The sequence below is a fragment of the Heptranchias perlo genome, chromosome 21 (assembly GCF_035084215.1).
Source record: "Heptranchias perlo isolate sHepPer1 chromosome 21, sHepPer1.hap1, whole genome shotgun sequence".
In the NCBI taxonomy this organism is placed as follows: domain Eukaryota; kingdom Metazoa; phylum Chordata; class Chondrichthyes; order Hexanchiformes; family Hexanchidae; genus Heptranchias; species Heptranchias perlo.
Genome location: NC_090345.1, coordinates 21,187,230 through 21,204,667, shown reverse-complemented (window position 1 = coordinate 21,204,667; position 17,438 = coordinate 21,187,230). Strand labels below are relative to the sequence as shown.

The following is a 17,438-nucleotide window of genomic DNA, read 5'->3' as shown; positions in this document are numbered from 1 at the left end:
CATTTAATGGTGAGCATCTGTTTTGTGCCTTCAATGATTTAACAAAACAAATTACATTTACCACGAACTAACCATACAAGTTCTTTTCTTCTTATCTGTTAGAGGGGGCAGAAGAGGCTAACTAGATTTCCTCTTGTATAAATGCCACGATTACCACTTTCAGTAAAGCAAGGACATTGTACTTGTTCAAGTAAATATTTTCCCAAAATAATCAAGCTTGTGCAGCCATTTTTCAATGTCTTTCCCCTTGGTTGTTAGGCAACCATGTAACTTAGTACATTTTAATTAAAAGCCCCTGTTGATACTGGATACTTGTTTCAGTCATGAATTATTCTGTTTAGAATGTTTGTCCATTAATGTTTTATTCTCTATTTGGCAGATCTATGAGGACTGGGATAGTTTCAAAGTGAATGATATGCTGGAAGTTTATGGGATTTTATCAGTGGATCCAGCACTTGGTGTAGTAAATGATGAGAGGTAAGACGTTGGGTCACTAATACAAATACTGTGTTCATCAGCCCTAATGCAAGGACTGTTAAATGAGCCTTTGTACTTCCCTTTAATTTTCACGTTTTTTTTTAAACATGCAATATTCAGTCTTACTACAGAAATTAAAGGGGTTTCTTGATTTTAAGGAGCTCAAGTTTAAGTCTGTTTCTCTCCATATACAAATTTGAGCATAATTAAATGTTGGGTATATTTTATCTGAACACTTAATACCATTTCATCAGGTACTAAGCAAAGTGACTGAATTGAGATGTTAAAGGTCTATGTTTAACCTTAAATTTTGTATTCAGAATACAAATTTACTAATATTTGTGTTCTGCAATGAACTTTTTTTTAAATTTTCACAGCTGTGAACCAGAACCTCAACTTAAGGACTACAAAACAATTCACAATTGCGTGTTTAGCTGTTCTTTGGTTCCTGTTTGAATTAAAAACTTCAGTTTCTCATTGCGTTCTCAATTGAGATTTTCTTGTGGAACAAATCAGTGCTGTTACCTGCACTATTCCACTCAGTATTGTGAAATATCACGTATTTAACATCTTTCATTTGTCTCTTCAAAATGATAAATGCGTTACAAATCTGAAGGCTTCGTTTCACTGAAGTGATAGTTACCTTGAGTTTATTTTCATGTTCCCATGGATACAGTGCAAAGGACGGTTTGTCAATCCTAGATCCAACTGAGTGTATGGACACTATGGAAGAGCAACGTGTTCACAGTCCTCCACCTTCACTGGTTCCCAGACTTCATGCCATTGTGACTCGTAAACTGCAGCATGTTAATCCTTTCCTTCCCATCACCCTGCAAGATAAAGAAAACAAGGACTGTGAGTCTACCTTTCCATATAGCTGTGTTTATTTTTATTTCTATCTGGTGTCTCAGATATTAGGTTATAGAATGCGTCGTGGACAGACTTTTTTTTGGGAAAGAATGGTAGGAAGTAAAGATATTTATCTCACTGTCCTTTGACAGTCACTGCCTGAGACCTAAGTTCAGATCAGCTGTAGGCTGAAGATACAGCCAGCAGTGAGGAGAGTTTGTCATAATGGTCTTGGGTCAGAAGTGATTTGGGGCTGTCTCAAACCAGTTTCTATTGGGAAACAGAGCACAGAATTGCCAACAAATTGACAGTAATTAGTGATTTTCAATTGAGGCCTGTGCATAGCTGTATTAGAAAATGGCAAAATTCAAAGATTTGTTGCTGTGAGGTTAGGGAACAATTTTGGAGCCAAGTAGAGGGAACTACACCTGGTTGTACAGGACCTGAGCTGGGAGTGCTTGATGTCAACACTGCATGCCAGAAATACCGCTGGGAATGGAAAACTTTCTTAACGTTGCTCATCTTGATGAACATAAAAACTGACCAAAAAAGTATACAGGTGGGATATGGTGGGGGAGGGAGTGAGCCAGAAACGTGTTGCAACATGGATCTCATGGGTTGGGCAATTACTCTGAAATGAGTGGATATTTAAAATGTTCAATTTGAACAAATTATAGTGACAGAGAATCTGATTTCTTGAATCAACCAGTCTTTGTTTACCACTTGATATAGTGCTGGAACTTGTATTGCTGCTTCAGTAAGTTTTAAAAATAATTCATTAACTCAGCCTCTGTTCCTGCATGGTCCATATGACTCATCTATGCTGGAAAGAACCTACACCTGGTGAGCAAGTTGGTGCATCAGACCCCCCTCTGCCCTTTTTGTGGTGGTGTACTGATTCACTATTATTTAAGATGCTGTATAAATATTTTAGTTGAAATGAATATTATTCTTCAACATCTTTTTCTGGTGGTTTATTCCAGTTATCACCAATATTATGCCTGAATTGTCATCAGTAAGAGCAGAGTTGCTTGGATTCCTGACACATGCGTTACTGGGGGACAGTCTGGCTGCTGAGTATCTCCTACTACACTTCATATCCACAGTGTAAGTATATGGTCTTTGTTTTGCATGATATTTTTTGATAAGGCTAGTTTAATGCAAACTTACATTGAAAACTGCAGTATTGCAAATATTCTATGCTTATGATATTAAACAAGACCCTAAGACTGACACGCTTAGTCTGTATAAGTAGGGATTCAGTTTTAAATTCTGTTAAATTGTAACCTTTTTTAACTGTCATTTTGAACAAAGCAAAAGTGGTTTTGCAATCAAATAGATGTCTTTCTGAATTAAACTGTTCTTCCCTTTCAATGTAACTAACGCAACCTTCAGTATTCATTAAGAAGGGTGTAATTAAATAGTTAATAAAGAGATTAAAGATTGCAGCAGTGCCGTTTCCCACTCCTGGGGTATACTTTACCCTGTTAGAGGCAGATCTGTTCAGTTCAGGTACAAACCTAATTCTTTCAAGTGTTCTGAACCATAATTTCCTGTGTTATAAAGCAGTCCCTTCCTTGCAACATGACATTTTTTTCATGACAGGATATTTCTTCTAATTGAGGTACATTTGGTTTGGGGGGGTCCTGAGGTTCTTTAGCTGTGATTCATAGTTTGCCAAAGAATTTAGACTTTTTTAAATGTATTTTTAGTTGAATCAAATTGAAGACTACCAACTAACTTCTGGAATAGTGTTACCTTCTGTTTCTTGTACAGTCCACTTTTCTGATTTGTGCCTGTGGGACTTGCAAAGTTTGGCAATTGTAGGGGGATGTTGAGTCTGCAATGTAATTAGAACTGCTACTTGTACTACTCGAATAAAGAACTGCTTCCTCGGGAAGTTTTTAAGATCTATGTACAGGAAATCAATATGCGCAGCTTTAACAACCAAGATTTTAGGTTTATGTTTGTTTACCAAAAAAAAAACATATGATTGTTTTTGCACTAACTCTCCAAGTGTACTTTTTTTTTCTTTTTAAAAAGTGAAATGTTTCCTATTTCCTGCATTGGATGTGATGGACAAAACTCTGAAGATGTAAAACATCTGTTTTTGCTGTCGTTTATTGTTAAATTAAACTATGTCTTGGTCAATAGCTGCCAGGGAGAATTACAAAGCAGAAATTGAAGGTTGCTAGGTTGTGAATCTGAATGAAATCAGGCATCTTATTTTTGCCAGAAAAAATGAGATGTGCAAAACATGGACCAGTGGAGTATTGACATTTTGATACAATATGGAGCAGTCTGGAGAAGCTCTCCTGGCGTGGGGGAAAAAAAACTTGATTGCTGAAAAAACTTTATTTATTTTTGAAACTACTTGCATTGAACCTTATCTGAAAGGAGAAAAACAACATGGCAACCAAAGTCCAGGAAGCAGTTCAAGATTTGGTTCACAAACTACCCAGTGGCCAAATTGTATAATTACAGCATGACAAGTTTACATAGGAGGATTCTGTATTAAATGTGGACTTAAGAAATTAGAATGGGTGGGGGGGGGGAAATAAAGGTGACCACTGGAAGTCTAGTAATGCAGACATAAGATTTTTAATATATTGTGTAATTGCTCATGGAAAAGCTAAATCTTTCTGCTCTGAACTTTGCATCCATTGTACAAAACAGGGTAGCTGCTCTAATGCTTGTTAACCTGCTTTGATAAATGTTGCAGATACTCCCGGCGCGACATTCTTCCAATGGGTAAATTTGCAGTAAATCTGAGTGGCTGCCCCAGGAATAACAATTACACAAAGTACCTCCACAGGACCATTCAACAGCTGGTTCCATCAGTAAGTGGTAAAATCTGGGAGATTGGGGATATTATCATTCGACACCGGTGCTTGCTGCATTTTGTTTCCAAAAACAAAACAAGAAAAATAGTTCAGTTAACGTAGTGGGCCACATAGAACTTACCATAGTAGGAAAATGCATTTTCCTGCCACCAACGCTGATAGTTGTGATAGTCTGCGTTTTGGGCCGAACTCACATGCAGGGGAATGGATCTGAGGGAATAATGTGCTGGTCATGGTCCTTGTGGCATCCTAGATCGCTTTCAAAAATGTTTGGATTAGGAGCAGGATCAGAAAGTATGTACAAATATGTTACTCTGGCTATGTCCTCTCCTGATCATTCTGACTAAGGGGCATAACCTTTGAATATTATGGTGGAATATACCTTCCTGTAAATGCTGTGTTGGGAATATACACCACCAGTACTATATTGTTAAGTCCTGTAAACGAATAATAGCCACTTGGGTGAGTTGGTGGAGGGCAATGGCACCTGTGGGACCACACACTAGTGTGACAATCAGGAGGGGAGTTTTGAAAAATCAGAGGGTAGGGAACCTTAATAGCATCCAAGAAATAAATCATTCGGTGTATGTATGTACTTACCTATCTACCATTTAGCAAGAAATTGTGATGTCTTTTAAACCAGTGTTGAGATAAATCTCTTGATAAACTGGTATCACTCTAGACTTTGTTTCCATCGTAACATGGGAATAAATGTGAGCCAAAACTATAGTGTAATAGTGAGAGAGATTTGGCTCAGTCCTTATTCTGGATAAATGCCTTAATGTGAATATACAATTTTTTAAAATAGTAGCTTATATAGTCTTATTTCTCACTATTCGTCTCAGTTGAGAAGCCTAGCTTTATTCCTATTCACTACCCACAACCTTATAGATGTGATGAGTAACACTCTAGTAATCTGAGGTCTTTTTTGTTTTACATTTTAAATGAGAAAGTAACTTTAGGGACCAAATGCTATGAATGAGTGCTTAACCTGGCCCAGCAGAATATTGTTACTATCCAATTGTTCAGTATAATAGGAGAGGGAGAGGTGGCGTCCTGTGAATAACTCATTGAGTCGTGATGACTGCGGCATAACCAGTCACCACAAGATTAGTCATTTGAGCTTTATATGTTGCAGTCAGAAGTTAGTGGTGTGCATAACTGAGAGTAGTAGCATGTGTTATTTTTTGACGTTCACACACATGAAAGGTCAATCTTTTATTGTAATTTGTGCTCAAAACTAAAGCTATTATTACAAATACCAAAATTGTTGTAGGTATTTACTAAGTTGCTTTATTTTTCTTAATAGTTATTATTTCCTATTAAGTCTGCTTAACTGGGGCTTTTATTCATGTGCTTGATTCATGAATTGATTTTGTTTTTGTGTTTAACAGTCCTATTGTCTATCCATGGCTCTTCACAACATGAACACCCTACGGTTCATCCCTCACAAAGACTACACTGCGAATCGCCTTGTTACTGGAGTGCTGCAGCTGGCCAGTGGCACTTCACTCATGCTGGATGAGACTTTGTTGGAACAAGGGCAGCTGGATGCGACAGGTCAGAACTGAATTTTACAGACTAAAGCAAGTTTTTGCTGTCATCATGCTTTCTGAAATAGTTTTGTTTCAACTTTAGTATCTGGGCTTGTTTCAAATACGGACATTAATCCCGACGAAGGAATGATTTTCTTGCCTGCTCCTGCCCTCAAACCTGGGAAATAGTGTAGGAAGTACTGAACAGAGAGGAGGAGGATGGGAAGATTCTAAGATGGAATGATGGCACAAGACAAAATTAATGATTATGTCCCATTGAAGCAGATAATAACAGAAAATGCTGGAAACACTCAGGAGGTCAGGCAGCATTTGTGGAGAGAGGAAGGGTCTGACGAAGGGTATTAGATCTAAAGAAAAAACTTGCATTTAGATAGCGTCTTTCACGACTTAGCACGTCCCAAAGCACTTTACCGTCATTAAAGTACTTTTGAAGTGTAGTCACTGTGTTGTAATGTAGGAAACGTAGCAGCCTACTTGCACACAGCAAGGTCCCACAAACAACAATGTGATAATTACCAGATAATCTATGTTTAGTGATGTTGGTTGTGGGATAAATGTTGGCCAGGACACTGAGGAGAACACCCTTGCTTTTCTTCGAAATAGTGCCATGGGATCTTTTACGTCCACCTGAGAGGGCAGACGATGTCTCTCTTCAACCTCTCATCCGAAAGACGACACCTCCGATAGTACGTCACTCCCTTGGTATGCACTGAAGTGTCAGCCTAGATTTTGTGCTCAAGTCTCGGGAATGGGACTTGAACCCACAACCTGCTGACTTGAAGGTGAGCTTGCTATCAACTGAACCATGGCTGACACCCAGAACATTAAACCGACCTTCCTCTCTCCACAGGTGCAGCCTGATCTGTTGAGTGTTTGCAGCATTTTCTGGTTTTGTTTCAGTTTTCCAGCATCTGCAATATTTTGTGTTTTTGTTTTGAAGCAGATGATTTAGTGTTTGTAAGGTAACAGGAGCTTGATGTTGGAGATAATTTTCCTGTGGGTTTTCACTTCTTCCTGCCTGGGCCACGCAAAAAATAAATAAATAAATTGGGCCCACCCTAATGTACATTGCAGATAAACTGTATTCAAAGAATGTTGATCATTCTGTATGCAACATTGTCATTGTGTTTATGTCACTTATGAGATGCCTACTGTAAAAATACTACAGATGAAACACATCCCCAGTTTGGATTGCAAACATTAACTCGGGGCTTCTCGTTCTTTTTATGGTAACTTCCTTGTATGTTTCTTTGCTGCACCTTTCTATGATTCTGTGTGCTGTGTCTGTTGATACACAAGTGTCGTTGAGTTCCTGTAGGTGTTTTTATTATGTTCAAATGAAGGCAGATGCTGGCTTCAGACACTACAGGTTTCTGTGCTAAAATTATGATTATAGTTAGCTTTCTATAGAGGTGTTGAAATTTTTAATTGGAAAATCCTATTCATTTTTTGAGGTAATAGACCGTTGTGGTGCAGCTATTTGAATGCATTTTCCCTATTCAGTCAAAACATTCATTTTTAGCCCTTTTCGATTTCTGAGCTGGAAGCAGTAGTAAATGACCTGCCATTAAAAACAATGCAATTGTGTCATTCCTGATCACTGTTCTGCCCAATCTTTCATTAGGTGTCCGAAATGTGACAGCACTTGGTAATCTGATTACTTGGCAGAAGGTGGACTATGACTTCAACTACCACCAGATGGAATTCCCTTGCAATATTAATGTTCTCATCACTTCTGAAGGAAGATCTCTCTTACCGGTATGTATACAGTGTAGATTTATCTATTTGTACTACTCCATGTATGTCGTCCAAGTCTTGTTGATTTTTGTTCTAAATAAATTCTGTGCAATTCAGATATACTGTGTGGCCTACACCTGCTCTTATTTCTTATGTTCTTATAATGCACTTGTGATTTTCACTCCAGTGAAAACCCCAATGTCAGCACAATATGATGTTTGTATAATAAAAGTATTTAGAATTATAGGGAAAAGTCAGTCATATAGGAACAGGAGTAGGCCATTCAGCCCCTCGAGCCTGCTCCGCCATTTGATAAGATCATGGCTGATCTGTGATCTAACTCCATATACTGCCTTTGGCCCATATCCCTTAATACCTTTGGTTGCCAAAAAGCTATCTATCTCACATTTAAATTTAGCAATTGAGCTAGTATCAATTGCCGTTTGTGGAAGAGAGTTCCAAATTTCTACCACCCTTTGTGTGTAGAAATGTTTTCTACCCTCCCGCTCCTGAAAGGTCTGGCTCTAATTTTTAGACTGTGCCCTCTACTCCTAGAATCCCCAACCAGCGGAAATAGTGTCTCTCTATCCACCCTATCTGTTCCCCTTAATATCTTATAAACTTCGATCAGATCACCCCTTAACCTTCTAAACTCTAGAGAATACAACCCCAATTTGTGTAATCTCTCCTCGTAACTTAACCCTTGAAGTCTGGGTATCATTCTAGTAAACCTACGCTGCACTCCCTCCAAAGCCAATATGTCCTTCCAAAGGTGCAGTGCCCAGAACTGCTCACAGTACTCCAGGTGCGGTCTAACCAGGGTTTTGTATAGCTGCATCATAACTTCTGCCCCCTTGTACTCTAGTCCTCTAGATATAAAGGCCAGCATTCCATTAGCCTTGATTATTTTCTGCACCTGTTCATGACACTTCAATGATCGATGTACCTGAACCCCTAGGTCCTTTTGGACATCCACTGTTTTTAACTTTTTTTACCATTTAGAAAGTACCCGGTTCTATCCTTTTTTGATCCAAAGTGGATGACCTCACATTTGCCTACATTGAATTCCATTTGCCACAGTTTTGCCCATTCACCTAATCTATCAATATCCCTTTGTAATTTTATGTTTTCATCTACACTGCTTACAATGCCACCAATCTTTGTGATGTGGAGATGCCGGTGATGGACTGGGGTGGACAAATGTAAGGAATCTTACAACACCAGGTTATAGTCCAACAAATTTATTTTAAAATCACAAGCTTTCGGAGATTATCTCCTTCGTCAGATGATTGAATGAAAAGGTTCTCAAATCGCATATCTTATACGATGTTGGGACAGCATCACACCAATCAAAAGGTGTCGTTGTTATTCAAACAGGCCAGTCACGGAGAACAGCACGTCCCAGTACACTCGATATACATTGTGCCTTTTACACAGGCAGGCAGAAAGAAACTCAAAATGGCAGAGAGAGAGAGAGAGAATTTAAAAAACATATAAATTTTTTCCCCCTTTTTGCTGGTGGGGTTACGTGTAGCGTGACATGAACCCAAGATCCCGGTTGAGGCCGTCCTCATGGGTGCGGAACTTGGCTATCAACTTCTGCTCGACGATTTTGCGTTGTCGTGTGTCTCGTAGGCCGCCTTGGAGAACGCTTACCCGAAGATCGGTGGCTGAATGTCCTTGACTGCTAAAGTGTTCCCCGACTGGGAGGGAACCCTCCTGTTTGGCGATTGTTGCGCGGTGTCCGTTCATCCGTTGTCGCAGCGTCTGCATGGTCTCGCCAATGTACCATCGCCAAACAGGAGGGTTCCCTCCCAGTCGGGGAACACTTTAGCAGTCAAGGACATTCAGCCACCGATCTTCGGGTAAGCGTTCTCCAAGGCGGCCTACGAGACACACGACAACGCAAAATCGTCGAGCAGAAGTTGATAGCCAAGTTCCGCACCCATGAGGACGGCCTCAACCGGGATCTTGGGTTCATGTCACGCTACACGTAACCCCACCAGCAAAAAGGGGGAAAAAATTTATATGTTTTTTAAAATTCTCTCTCTCTCTCTCTCTCTCTCTCTCTCTCTCTCTCTGCCATTTTGAGTTTCTTTCTGCCTGCCTGTGTAAAAGACACAATGTATATCGAGTGTACTGGGACGTGCTGTTCTCCGTGACTGGCCTGTTTGAATAACAACGACACCTTTTGATTGGTGTGATGCTGTCCCAACATCGTATAAGATATGCGATTTGAGAACCTTTTCATTCAATCATCTGACGAAGGAGATAATCTCCGAAAGCTTGTGATTTTAAAATAAATTTGTTGGACTATAACCTGGTGTTGTAAGATTCCTTACATTTGACCAATCTTTGTGTCATCGGCAAACTTAGATATGAGACTTTCTATGCCTTCATCTAAGTCGTTCATAAATATTGTGAATAATTGAGGCCCCAAGACAGATCCCTGTGGGACTCCACTAGTCACATCCTGCCAATATGAGTACCTACCCATTATCCCTACTCTCTGTCACCTTTCGCTCAGCCAACTTCCTAACCAAGTCTGTACTTTTCCCTCGATTCCATGGGCTTATAACTTAGCTAACAGTCTCTTATGTGGGACTTTATCAAATGCCTTCTGGAAGTCCATATAAATAACATCCATTCACATTCCCCTGTCCACTACTTTAGTCACCTCTTCAAAAAATTCAATCAGGTTTGTCAGGCACGACCTACCTTTCACAAATCCATGCTGGCTCTCTCTGATTAACTGAAAGTTCTCGGTGTTCAGTCACCCTATCCTTAATTATAGACTCCAGCATTTTCCCCACAACAGATGTTAGGCTAATTGGTCTATAATTCCCTGGTTTCCCTCTCTCTCCTTTCTTAAAAAGCAGAGTGACATGTGCAATTTTCCAATCTGGAGGGACAGTTCCTGAATCTCGAACTTTGCAGATGCCTTAACTATAATCTTTCAATGTGCTCACCTACTTCCTTTAAAACCCTGGATGGAAACCATCTGGTCCTGGGGATTTGTCACCCTTTAGTGCTATTATTTTCTTCATTACTGTTGTTTTACTTATGTTAATTTTATTGAGTCCCTGTCCCCGATTCAATATTAGTTTTCTTGGGATTCCCGGCATGCTATCCTCTCTTTCTACTGTAAATACTGACGCAAAGTAATTATTCAACATGTCCGCCATTTCCCCATTGTCAATGATAATATCCCCACTTTCAGTTTTTAAGGGGCCAACACTGCTCATGACCACCCTCTTTTTCCTAATGTAACTATAAAAGTTCTTTGTATTGGTTTTGATATCCCTTGCAAGTTTCTTTTCATACTTTTTTGTAGCTCTTACTACCTGTTTTGTGACCCTTTGTTGATCTTTGTATGTTTCCCATTCACCAGGATCTGCACCATTTTTTGCCTTTTGGTATGCCCTTTCCTTATGTCTTATACTGTCCCTTACCTCTTTAGTTGTCCATGGCTGTTTCTTTGGCAAGTAGAGTTCTTGCCCCTCGGGTATTAACCGGTTCTGTATCAAGTTAAATGTTTCTTTTAAACATTTGCAACTGATAATCAGTCGTTTTACCCATTAACAGATGTACTTATGAATTTTTAAATCAACATAAAGGATTAATATCTCCCTTTACAACATCAAATGTTCAAGGTTTTTTTTTAAAAGCTGGCATGTCCATAGTGGTGAAATAAAACTGCTCTGCAAGTTTCATCTTGGGGGGGGGGGGGAACACACACACACACACACACACACACACACACACACACACACACACACACACACACACACACCTTTAAGAACTTCTCTTGTACTTTTGTGATCTTGCCCCAAAAGCTCAGACTAGATTTTTTTTTTTCTGAGCTGTCGAGCAATTTTTAAAAATTAATCTTTTAAAAAAAATATTTTAATCTGTTCATCTTGGTTTTAATTGCATATTTAATTGATACAATTACTGCATCCATCTCATTCAAATTTGTTTTATTACTAATAGTATTACAAGGATTATATAGACAAACTCATAAACTGAACTGTTTATTGAGAAGAGTACTTCTGTGTCCTGAAACTCAATTTGACAGTAGGTACAAGTAACATCTCAATCCAATGAACTGCCAGTTTTATTTTTTTTTAAATGTAACATTCACAAGTTGTTCTTTTTTAATGCTTTAGTTTAACTTCAACTTTTTTTTTCTTTCGATTGCTTTCTCAGTGCTATAAAGTACTATTTGAATAATAGTTAATTTAGTATGAATCATTGAGACGTTGTAATTAAACAAGTGGATCTGACAGCATAATAAGAGGGCTAAAGTTGTAAGTGTGTCGTGTAGCGTACATTTTTGAGAATAATTGTGATTTGCGTAAAATGCTGGGGTGAGTTTATATTGCTAGATCATAATGTTATCAATTATTAAAATTCAGATTGTTGTGAGCCAGCTCTTGGAAAATCACTGAAAGCAACTTTTTGCAGCTTTTAAGTTGCTCTGTTGGTATCCCTTCTACTGCTCTCTTGTGGAATCTACTTAAGTAGACTATTTATCTCATTTATAGTCTGACTGCCAAGTCCACCTACAGCCTCGGATGATTCCTGCGAACATCGAAGAATATATGGCTAATTTACAGACAGCGGTATTGCCTTCCATGCTAAAGAAATTTCGCATATACCTGAGCTTACTGAGACTAATGGACTACAGTATATCCGATGAAGTGACCAAGGTATAAAGTTCTATTTTCTTTTTTGTTGACGGGTATTTTTCAAATTCTACAATAGGTAACGAGAGATTAAATGTTTAATTATATTCTAGGCAGTGGAAGAAGATTTTGTGGAGATGAGAAAGAGTGATCCGCAGAGCATAACTGCAGAAGATCTCCATCAGCTGCTTGTTGTAGCAAGGTAAGATGTGTTGATGAGCTATGAAATGGGTCGCTGCTTGGATTTTTTTTTTGTGGACTGAGAACCCTTTTATAACAAACATGTTAAACAGTTTATCATTCCTGTTTTCTCACTTGTAATATTTCAGTTCATCTTTTCACTAACTACCAGATTTTGAGTGTACTCTGTAGAGAGCATGAGTATTTAAGGACCAGTTGTACTATGGGCCCCATCCTCTGGAACGCACTGTCTCTTTAAACCTCCCTTCTCCCTTTTAAAGCTTTCTTAAATCCCATCTTTTCAACCGAGTTTTTGGTCATCTTTCCATAATGGCTCAGCATCTGCTTTTTATTATCCTATAAAACACTTGCAGTGTTGGGGAGGGTATAGGGCTGGAGGAAGCTGCAGACATAGGATAGGGATGAGGCCAAAGATTCTAACTTTAAGGGATTTGGAGACGGTGGGGAGGTCAGTGTCAGTCAGTGAGGAGTGGGGTGGGTGAACGGGAAAATAGCAGGATTTGGGACACATCGGGGTTTAGGGAGGGTGGAGGACGGGAGGCCAGCAAGGATAGATAGCATTGGGATAGAGTCTGGCGGTGACACAGGCATATAAAACCATAGAGGGTTACGAAAGCCAATAGTGTCTGTGCTGGTTTTTTGCTGGAGGATCCAAATCCCACTGCCCCACTTTTCCCCATTGCTTTGTATCTTCCTCTGCTTTGACTAGTTATCCAACTTCCCCTTGTATGCAGGTTTGTGGCAGCAGGTCTGAGGTAGCAGGCGGAGTGTGCACTGTTGTGTAGTTGGAAATAGGCAGCCTTCGTGATGGAGGGTATATGATGTCTGAAACTGAACTCTGTGAACAGAACTCTGTGCGTGCATTTAAGTAGGCATGCAGAGAGCTTTCTTTTGCTTGAGTACATTTGAATTTTTTAAAAATTTGTTCATGGGATGTGGGCGTCGCTGGCGAGGCCGGCATTTATTGCCCATCCCTAATTGCCCTCGAAGGTGGTGGTGAGCCGCCTTCCTGAACTGCTGCAGTCCGTGTGGTGAAGGTTCTCCCACAGTGCTGTTAGGGAGTTCCAGGATTTTGACCCAGCGACGATGAAGGAATGGCGATTATATTTCCAAGTCGGGATGGTGTGTGACTTGGAAGGGAACGTGCAGGTGGTGTTGTTCCCATGTGCCTGCTGCCCTTGTCCTTCTAGATGGTAGAGGTTGTGGGTTTGGGAGGTGCTGTCGAAGAAGCCTTGGCGAGTTGCTGCAGTGCATCCTGTGGATGGTACACACTGCAGCCACAGTGCGTCGGTGGTGAAGGGAGTGAATGTTTAGGGTGGTGGATGGGGTGCCAATCAAGCGGGCTGTTTTGTCCTGGATAGTGTCGAGCTTCTTCAGTGTTGTTGGAGCTGTACTCATCCAGGCAAGTGGAGAGTATTGCACCACACTCCTGACTTGTGCCATGTAGGTGGTGGAAAGGCTTTGGGGAGTCAGGAGGTGAGTCACCCGCCACAGAATACCCAGCCTTTGATCTGCTCTTGTAGCCACAGTATTATTTGGCTGGTCCAGTTAAGTTTCTGGTTAATGGTGACGGATTCGGCGATGGTAATGCAAAGTTGGCAGTATAAATTGCTGTTGGGTCTCGCTTTCCAAGCAGGTATTGTTAAACTGGCACTATTATATAACAGCACCATTAGTCAAGGTTGTTGCAGAATCATGGGGAACCAACAGTGTAGCTCTACCAGAGGTCAGCTTATCTGGTCTGAACTTTACTACTGGCTGTAATATTATTTACTGAGGTTGTGAGAATTGCTTATAGTAAAGTTTGTAGAAGTGGGAACATTAGTTCTTCCCATTTCTTTAAAAACAGATATAGTGAGCTAGGGTTTCTGTCTCTAATGTCTGACCAGCACCTTAAATTGTAACAGTTGCATATTTTTGTATGTAAGGAACATTGGTGCTACATTGAGTAATAGCTGTACCAGTGCTGTCAGTTGATTTTGTACTTCAGTCACTTTGCTAGCTTAAACCGATCACACCAGTAACCGAGTTGTTGTTTCATCCCACAAAGATATCCGAATTGGAGAATAATTTGACCACCTAGTTAGAAAGGAGAAATTTGGTGAATGAGTTTAAGCAAACTGTATGTTGTACATAACTAGTTTGGCAAGATATAAAAATGTTTCAGCTGTTATCCTAATTGATACTGCTTTTATACTGAATTGTAGCTGTGTTTTGCCTTTAAATAGGTTGGTGTCTCTGAGTGCTGGCCACATGACCTTATCACAAGATAGATGGCAGCGAACAAAGCAATTGGAAGTTCTTCGCAAAAGCAGGATACAGCAACAAGGCCATGTAAATGGCAATGAACCTTAATGATGGACTGTCCTTAAATCTCGAGTTTATAGAACTTGCGTGTCAGTGGGCTTTATGTAAATTTAAAGAGCTAACATTCCTTCTCAGCCCACCTGCCAAATCTGTCATCAAGTTGAGGAAAAACAATTTTTTGTTCCCTATTTGTAGATCACTTGTATCAAAATTTCTTACAAAAATTTCTTATAAATCTGAATTCTGACTACTTTATTTCTAATGTCTGTGTTGCTTGTACTGAAGCCTCTGCATTTTAGTTGAATACATCCATTTGTGAAAATATCTTCTACATTCCTCTATTACCACAATTTCTGAAATACAAGCTATTTTTGTAATTTTGTAAACTGCATTTGCATAACATTGTACTTGTTTAAAAATTGCCTTTTTTTAAAAAAGTGAAATATGAAGAATTCAACAGCTGTTGGATATTTTGGTTTCTTTTTAAAACTGTTAGTCTAATCGTGGGACAGGGATGAACATCTAGTGGTGTTTGCACATTCAGATCTAAACTTGTAAACTGACACTGGAACTAGCAGTGAATCAGTTTGTTTACAGGTCGTAGTTTTAATTGTGGACAACTTTGTTTAATCAAAGATGGGTTAACTTCTACCATTGAAGCGGTCTATTATTTATCACTTTTAATACTGCTGCTCAGACTTTACTGGGTATTTAAATTATGTACAAGCTGCCTTCAAACCTTAACTATATTTTTGCATCTATGTGAAAATTTGTTTTTTTTAAATTCAGTAGTTATCTCAGTGATTATACTGATTGTAGATAAAGTGTGCAATTTAGGCACATCTAATGAAGTGGGGTAGAATTCCTGATGGGGCAGATGGGCTGTGGAAAGAGTGGGCATAATGGATTGAAATGGCCTTTCTGTGGTCTATGCTTTTATCTTATTCAGTTATGTAAAATATGTGCCTCTGGTAACAAGTGTAACAGTAGTAATTCGTTTGTAGAACAACAAACTGAGTTGTTGTACAATTTTGTTCAAATGAGGCCCGTCAGAGCACAGCTTTGGAGGTGTTTGAACATCCCAAACCATTGATTTCAATTTGTCTTATAACACACTCCCAGGTTTTTGGTTATGATCTGAGTAGGTTGATTCATGGGACTGAGGCAGTACATTGTCAGACAAGTATGATCAGTTAGTCTATTCCAAGGTATTATCTGTTCCCCTTTGGCTGTGGCTTACATGCTATACCAAGCTCACTTTGTGTCTGAGCAAATATTCTTGGGGATTCTTTAGTGCTTGCTTATTGGAGTGACTGGTTAAAGAGAATAACTTCTTACTCCCATGAAAATCTGTGTTTTTTTTCTTCTTGCATGCCAGTTCAGGAATTCAGATGAAGGAAGTTAATACAGGACTGTGGAACCTTTCTCTATTTTGTACACCCAGTGGCAGCATTCAGCACTGCTACATCCAGTACTAAAGTTCTCTGTACTTTGTCCCAACGTTGTAGCTTAGTCAAATCTCAAAAGCAGCTCCTATCTGCCAATGCAAGATTGCAAATTTGGAGCAATTTTGAGTATTGTGGTCCACTGACTAGGAACTGAATAAAGACTAGCCAAATTTATTTAATGTAGGAACCTTGTAGCCAGCAGAAAAGGAGAGCTAATCGATCTGTTGGTTTCATACGAACATCCAAAAAGGACAGCTTTGTCTACTCACCAAACTGAAGTTCTTCCCAACTCCTGAACCTATTGCTGTAATGTGTTTAGATATATTTTAGACCAGAAAGGCACTGTGAATTTAAGTATTTATCAATATGGAGACTTTCCAGCTGGTGGTAGTCTCCAAGGGATTTTTTACATTAACTTTTTTTGTCAATTTTGCATTCCTCTAGGTGAGGGATGGTGGTGCTGGGGAATGGATTACTTTTGTTTTGGGAACAGAGTCTTCGTACTCAATACCATCAAGTATAGCACAATTAGATATAATGCTCCCTCAACTCTGTCTCAACAATATGCCTAAGTATGGACTTTAGAAAACTTTCCCAAACTACCCTCCTGCATCCCTTTTTAATGTACTTGAGCTAAGCATACTACAGCTATGCCTTGCTGGACCTTTTTTTAATATTATGGGCTGCTTGTTGAACAGCAAGTGAACTCTAACTCCATCAAGCAACTTTTTTTTTAAAAAAGCACTGGTCCATTTAAGGATTGATAGAAAACCATGTCTTAATTTTAAGGTGATTGGCATGCTGTGCAAAACAGATTTAGAAAGACTTAACCTTTTAATTACTAATAGTTTAAGCAAAACCTTGTGCCATTCAACTACCAAATGAAAGTATTTGAGGTAAAGGCAATGCACCATGAGGATTTTTCCTAAATTAGAAAATGTTTAAAGATTGGAGTTTGAATAAAGTCTTGTTTTTCAGTTTTGTAATGTAAATATGGTTGAATAAAATGTGTTTCCTTATCAAACATTGACTTTTGGATTTGGTTGGTTTGGAGGTTAAAGATCAATTCAATTAATGACTGATCATGAAATAATTTGAGACTGTATGGAAACAATGTCCTTCTGCATTGTTTTTAAAGAGTGCCATATAAATTGAAGAACAGGACTGCCTGGGCTGTGTTTGTTGCATAGCTGTTGAAGAGGAACACAGACTGCACTGCCACTGAAAATTTTAAAAGTTGCTACTACTCTTAAATAATTCTCTGCCATATTCTGTTATAAACCTGGAATAATCCAAAGTTGTATCAAAGACTAAAGTGAAATTAGGGGGTAG

The 17,438-nt window shown here is 39.2% G+C and overlaps 1 protein-coding gene across 1 annotated transcript in view; it reads left to right on the top strand.

Annotated features, from left to right (window-relative positions):
* Nucleotides 1-17,130, top strand: part of mcmbp (minichromosome maintenance complex binding protein) — a 30,789-nt gene extending 13,659 nt beyond the window's left edge. The window contains exons 8-16 of the mRNA XM_068002248.1: nt 380-477; nt 1,154-1,332; nt 2,310-2,433; nt 4,049-4,166; nt 5,564-5,729; nt 7,350-7,483; nt 12,010-12,174; nt 12,264-12,352; nt 14,580-17,130. Of these exons, the coding sequence (XP_067858349.1) occupies nt 380-477; nt 1,154-1,332; nt 2,310-2,433; nt 4,049-4,166; nt 5,564-5,729; nt 7,350-7,483; nt 12,010-12,174; nt 12,264-12,352; nt 14,580-14,706 (1,200 nt within the window). The 3' untranslated portion in view covers nt 14,707-17,130. The remainder of the gene's footprint in view (nt 1-379; nt 478-1,153; nt 1,333-2,309; nt 2,434-4,048; nt 4,167-5,563; nt 5,730-7,349; nt 7,484-12,009; nt 12,175-12,263; nt 12,353-14,579) is intronic.
* Nucleotides 17,131-17,438: the final 308 nt, after the last annotated feature.